The sequence below is a fragment of the Alligator sinensis genome, unplaced genomic scaffold (assembly GCF_000455745.1).
Source record: "Alligator sinensis unplaced genomic scaffold, ASM45574v1 scaffold1065_1, whole genome shotgun sequence".
Lineage (NCBI taxonomy): Eukaryota > Metazoa > Chordata > Crocodylia > Alligatoridae > Alligator > Alligator sinensis.
In genome coordinates, this window is record NW_005842812.1 from 211,391 (window position 1) to 217,729 (window position 6,339).

A 6,339-nucleotide genomic window follows, 5' to 3' on the forward strand; every position below is an offset into this window, starting at 1 on the left:
ATGGATCGGGAGGTGGCATTACTAGCCGAAATGGACAAAGTCAAGGCAGAAGCAAGTAAGACATGGATTTTTTCAGTTTAAAAAAAAGCCTGGTCTCAAAAGCTGTTGATGTCTGACGCGCTCCTGTGGGAGCAGAATGGGCAGTTCGCCTTCTGAGATATACCCTTCTCTGGTGAACAAACACAACACAGGCACACAGCAGGGCCCGTTCGAGAGGGCAGCTTTGTTCTGCAGGTTACAACGGCATTTAGATGGGACACACACCATAGCTTCCCCCTATTAGTTTTATGCCTTTACTGTTTTACCAGATTTGTCCAGTTCCAGTGGAAGGTTTCTCTTACAGAAGTAGCCATCCCTCTGTTGTGGCTGCAGTCCGTGCTTCTGTGTAAGTGCAGGCGAAGGACAGGAGGCAGTCGACTAGCCCCTTTTTATTAGCTCTCTGAGCTAAAAGAAATGAGCACAGTAAGTGGTGAGCAGCAGGTTTTTGGTGGTTAAAATCTGGGGCGTCCTGAAGCTAAGGAAACTTCTTTTTAAACGTGACTTTTAGCCAGATGATAGCCCTTATTTACAACCCTTCTTTTTGTATTGAAGCGTAATTTATTCAGGGTGGTTTTAAGACTGGGTGAATCTTCTCGTGCCGCCAAGACTTCGCCTGATTTAGCTGATAGAACTGGGTAGCCAATTGAAACGCGGAGACGTTTCCTGCATGACAGTATCTAGCTGGTGGTTAGGTATTAGAGCTTCTCCACATCATTGTTTTCCCTGCAGTGTGCTAATTCTGCAGGGTTAGGAAAAGGGCCCCGACGACAGCAAATGCGTAGGCTGAAGCGGAGAGCATAAATTCCTCTTGGATGTCCTCTGTTTTTGCCTGGAGTTGTACTGAAAATCAGTTTAGCACCTGCCAGTCAGCTGAAACTGTCTGGGCTGAACAGGAAGGAATCAGGTTGGAGGGAGCAGACTGTTTGCCTATTTTATCCTGTGTTTGGGTAGAGACATGCTGGCACCACCTAAACGAGCACTCTGCCTTTCATGAAAACGGGGCAGCTAGTTTCTGATTGCTTTCCAGTAGCCTCGTTAACCAGGGCAGCTCCTCAGGTCTCACAGGTACGCCCTGTGCAGTGTAGATAACTCACAGGGCACAAGTCGATGATGATGCTGTGGGCCCAGGAGCCTCCACTTCACAGATCGGGACCCCGTGGTACTTGGCACTGTACAAATGAGGAACAAAAGACATTAGATTTCAGCAGTCCAGGGGTCAGTAGGACCACTCCTTTCTTCAAGCAGAGGCTCCGCAAGGTGAAAGCTGGGGTGAGGCGAAACTGCCAGGCACTGTGTGCGCAGCTTTCCTTGGGTGCTCTTCTCTGCAAGGGGAGCCTTGCGGGACAGGGCGATGTCCAGTTCTGATTGGTATCTTCCTTCCCAGCCTCTTCAAGCCCAGCAGTTCCCTCTGTCCCTGCAGCCAAAGTTGAGGTTTAAGCTGCCTAGCTCCTGTCACAATCCACTTCCACAGCCACTCGGCGTCCAGCTCAGTGCTGCAGTTCGTGCCTTTATCTGTGTGGTACCCCGCATGGCATCCCAAAAGCCTGGTAGAGAAGAGAAACAACCCCCAAAATACTAAGTCCTCAATGCAGCTCACAAACCTGGAGTCCCTAGATGAGGTTGGGGGTGCCCAAATTCTACCAGATGGGAACGTTCTGCCCAGACCGAGAGGTGTTCGATTTGGTTCGGAGCAGTGTGTGCATCTGCAAGTCCCTGCAGCTGGAGAGGGAGGCAGAGCCCTGTGAGCCAGTCCTTTTGCTCTGCACTTTGGTGCCCGGTCACCCCTTTTCCCCCTGGGCTGCCTTGTGGCAGAACTGGAGGAATTAGACTCTCAGTGGATGGATTCCTCCTTCCCCATCGACAGTGCTTCATAAGCTCATGGTCTCCTTTGCAGTGGAAATCCTGGTCAGCCGACAAAAGAAAGCAGAGGCTTTAAAGAAGATGACGGATGTGGCCGTGCGGATGTCAGAGGAGCAGCTGGTCGAGCTCAGAGCTGACATTAAGGTGAGCTCCTCTCTTCCTCAGTGTTACGTGGCCTGTCTGGCCGCGCTCGCCTGTGACAGGGGAACGTGCTCAGTGCAACCCCCAGGGAGAGGGAAGCAGACTCCTTTCTGTACCGCGTGTCTGCTGGCCAGGACGGTGCTGCGAGCTATGGCACACTTGGTCCTGCATCTCCTTCATGATGTCTGGTTTGCCAAGCTGCCGTTGGCACAGTTCAGCCTTCTAGCACGCAGGGCATAGTCTGCCCTGGTCTGTCGGGCAGTGTCCTGCTGCCCCCACCCTCTTGTGACTTCCTTCCACCGAGGCTCTGACCCACTAGAGCCCTCTGCTTTCACGTTTCTTAAAACTTGGCATTCGCCCACATTTCCTCCACCACGAGAGGTCAGCACCGAGCCATTGAAGGGGTCTTTTAAAATCCCGTCTGAAATCAGTCCTGTGCCCAGTTTCTCCCTGTGTTATTAGCTCCTAAACCCAGTTTTTTCCTCCTGTTTGCTGACAGCATCCACAGGAGAGTTGTGGAGCCTGAGTGAGTGAGTGACATGTGCTGGGAGACGGAGACATGCTTTACTAGCGTACATATGCATGTGGGCAAGCGGCGTGCGAGGCCCCACACTGCTAGCGGCCCTCTTAACTGTGCTGGGCCTGGGCCCAAGGGCTTGTTCCGCCCTGGAGCCCTGTTTTCCCTCTTGCACAGTGCGTTTCACTTGGGCCTAGCACTAACGTGTAGGTGCTCCCTCTTGTTTCAGCACTTTGTTAGTGAGCGCAAGTACGATGAAGACCTGGGGCGGGTGGCGCGGTTCACCTGCGACTTAGACACGCTCAAGAAGAGCATCGGCTCATTTGGCCAAGGTGAGGCGGTGCAAGGGGCACAGGGGCTGCGGGGGGACTGGGCACCGTTTGCTGTCGCACTGGAGAAGCCTCCAGATAGGTCCCCATACCATACGGTCTATAGGCGGCAGCATGGGTGTTCAAGGGAGAGGGTTAGGGTTAGGGGTGCTGAATTACCTGTGACCTGTTTGTCTCCTCTGTTTTCAGTCTCTCACCCAAAGAACAGTTACTCGACCCGCTCCCGGTGCAGCTCTGTCGCATCCATGTCCTTGAGCAGCCCGAGTGAAGCCTCCGCTCCCTCCACCCCTGAGTGTGCCTCTGCCTCTGCTCCAAGCCTTACGACCGGGAGCAAGAAGCCCCCACCCTCCACGGATGCACCTGCAGCCGTAGTGAACTCCAGCAGCCGTCCATACCAGCCTCAGCGAGAGGTAAGTGGCTGCTTCCCTGCCATTTTGCAGCAGAGGTGTTCGTGTCCCTCTCAGGGAGGTTTCCTAGCTGTGTTGTATTATTCAGTCCTGCTGGAGTCTGTCCCAGCACAGTGCCATGAAAAGCTGCACCCTGGTGACGGGGCAAGAGGGCACAACAGTGACTGAGGCCCCCAGAAAGGGGCTAGAAGGATCCTTGATTGCTTGCACTCATGTCACGGTTAAACCGCACTGGTGGGTACAGAGCGCCAACTGCCGACCCAGGCCTGAGAAAGGTGCTCTGTGCCCAGGCTTGTCTGACAACCCGGCCCAATAGAAGCAGTTACCAAGCAAAGCCTGCTGCATGGTTGGAGGATCTGTGGTGCGGTGTCTGACTGTCAGGGGCCCATGAGAGCCAGTGCCAGCCCCTCCCAAAGGAGGGTGTGTGACAGCCACCTCTCTACGAGACCATGCCAGCAGGTGCTGGCACAGGCTCCCAGTCCCCCAGAGCTGGCTCGCCAGCATTGCTCACCAGCCCTTCTTTCTGTTCCAGGGAAACAGGAGACCAGGACAAGGCTACAGGCCCCAAGGCCAGCGCCACAGTGGCCCCTCCAACCCTGGCCGATACGACCATGCAAACCGGCCCCGGAGCGGGCCCGGGTATCAGTCCAGCGCCAGGTACCAGAATCCCCCATCCCGACCTCCGGGGAGCACGAGCGATCTCAGCCAGACTCATTCCACAGGAGCCAACAGCACGACCCCCTCAGAGCCGCGGCAGCCCGTACCCCCGGCCCAGCTGCGGTCCTGCCCGCCCAGCACCGAGGCCAAGGGGCTCCCCCAGCGCAAGCCACGGTCCAGCCAGCCCGAGGGGGCGGGTTCCTGAGGGCGCCCGCGCTGCCTCCCCCAGAAGCTCGGCTCCGTAGCAGGACTGTAGGGAAGTAGCTAGATGTTAACGAAGGAAAGTTTACACTTCTCAATTTTGTGCCACTTTTCTTCCTTCTCCCTTTGCCTCCTTTCTTCTCTTCCTCGTGGAAGCTACGTAACACGTCTCCCCTGTGCCTGTTGGGAAAAGCCCTGATGCTGCTACATCTGCCAGGCATCCCCAACCCAGGTGGGTTCTCTTCCTTCTGGGCCAGCCCACCTCTTAGCCAAAAACCCACCTGCCAGAGTCCTCCTACAAGCCAGTCCCAGGGCTTCCGGTCTGCGCTCTGCTGGCCAGGTCATCCTTAGAGCAGCAGACTGCTCGTGCTGGCAATGAAGACAGCTGCTGTGCAACCCCGGGCGGGCTGGGCAGACCGGAGAGGGCTGTGGGGAGCTGCTCCTCCGAGCCCCACGCTTCTGAACTGGGGCAGCCACGTCTTCAAAAGACTGGAAAGCTTTCACGTCTAAACATAGGTGTTCCCTGGTTTTATGTTTGGGGCGGTCTCTTCTTTGCCCCCAGCCCCACCTGGCCCTGAAACTAAATTTCTAGCAATACCAATTAGCAGAGCTAATCCTAGGTGAGACCAGTCGAAGCGCTACCCTCGTTCTTTATCGTTGTACAAATAAAGACGATGTACATGTTGAACCGTCCTCGCCCATGCCTCACTACTGGCGACTGGCAGTGGAGGACGGAGCGTGGTACAGACTGCAAGCTGGTACCTCATTCGTTCGCACGCCATCCCCCACGACACACGGATGCGGACGTGGAGGTGATTTTGGAGCTGCCTGGTTTTTAGAAGCCCCCCAGCGTGGCAGCAGCTGGGGCATGGTGCAGCGCAGGCCAATGGCTGTTAAGACTCATTAGCATCTCGAGGTGCCTGGAGCTTAACGAAGGCTGAGAATGCTACTTGGGCACCCAGTTATTAGGGCCGGGACCCTGCTGTTTTCCAACTGGAGAACTCACGGGGGCGGGGAGGAGCTGTTGCATCTTCTGCCTTGCTCGAAGCAGTGACTCTGAGCCCTGCTCCCTTGCTCTGTGCTGCAACAGCACTGTAGGTCAGGCGTTATCCCACAGTGCATCCCAGATGGTCCTTGGGAAATGGACTCTGGGGCTGGCAAACCCTGTAAGTGCAGCTGAAAGTCCCTCTGTTTTGGAGCAAAGGAAACCTTGGCCCTGAAAAATCAGGGTTTTGTGCTCTGGTCCCTCAACCTTGGCTGCGGCTTTGCACAGTAGTGCCTTGCTCCCCAGGCAGCTTGCCTGTCCGCCCCAAGATGTCCACCCGCGTTTACACCCCTACTTCTCCCTCGAATCGATGCCGCCTCAGCAGCACAGACCCGTGGCCCCTCCAGGCCACACATGTATTGGGGGCCAGACAGCGCTTCCCTCTAGCACACAGGGCGGCAATCCACCGCGCAGCACGGAGATGGCCTGCCGGGTTTTGGGCAGGTCCCTTTGCGCCTCCCTCTCTGACGCTGGCACCAGCACAGCTCCCAGCTTCTTTGGCTTTTTTTCTTTGCAAAGCATTTGCCTTTCTTTGCTGAAGAGAATGGGACGGTCCAAGCCTCACTGACCCGGGCACATGATGCCACCCGCCCCCTGGCTGCAGAAGCAGGCAGCGATGTGCCCCCCACCAGGCCTGCGGGCCACTGGGCGCTGAACAAGGACAGGAGGCTGGCGGAGCAGGGATCGCTCCTCTTCACCCTCCCCCAGCGCTGCTAAATACGTGGCTTCTAAATGCAGATCTTATTTATTTATTTCTTTTTGCAGTTATTTTTCACCCCTCTCCCAGTTGCCTCCATGGCACAACCGCAGTAGGCGCATCGGGCCGGCGAGGTCACTCTGGAAGCCACGGGGGGGCTTTTAGCAGCCCCCCCCCCCCCCCCCCCCCACACTTGGCATGTGCACAGCAGTGTATCTCTGCTTTGTGGGAGGGGAAAAAGGAGCCTGTGCTTGCAGCCCCCATTCCTGTGGCTTGGGGAGGTGGGTACTGTTGGACCCATTTTAAAGAGTGGGAAACTGAGGGTCCAGGGCCAGGCCCGCGTGGAAGTGAAGGGAAGCCGTGTCCTGGGGAGAGGGCAGGGGTCCCCAGCCACCCCACGGGGGCTGTGCCAAGGGGACCCAGGCTCCCCTCCCTCCCCCCATCCC

The 6,339-nt window shown here is 56.5% G+C and overlaps 1 protein-coding gene across 4 annotated transcripts in view; it reads left to right on the forward strand.

The window, feature by feature from the left end:
• The window catches only part of SPATS2 (spermatogenesis associated serine rich 2), a 33,627-nt gene extending 28,788 nt beyond the window's left edge, over positions 1-4,839 (forward strand). For all 4 annotated transcript variants that reach the window (XM_006035196.3, XM_025191365.1, XM_014525483.2 and 1 more), the window contains exons 10-14: positions 1-55; positions 1,934-2,043; positions 2,787-2,889; positions 3,076-3,296; positions 3,826-4,839. In XM_006035196.3, coding sequence (XP_006035258.1) covers positions 1-55; positions 1,934-2,043; positions 2,787-2,889; positions 3,076-3,296; positions 3,826-4,155 — 819 coding nt within the window. In that variant the 3' untranslated portion in view covers positions 4,156-4,839. The remainder of the gene's footprint in view (positions 56-1,933; positions 2,044-2,786; positions 2,890-3,075; positions 3,297-3,825) is intronic.
• The last annotated feature ends 1,500 nt before the right edge of the window (positions 4,840-6,339 follow it).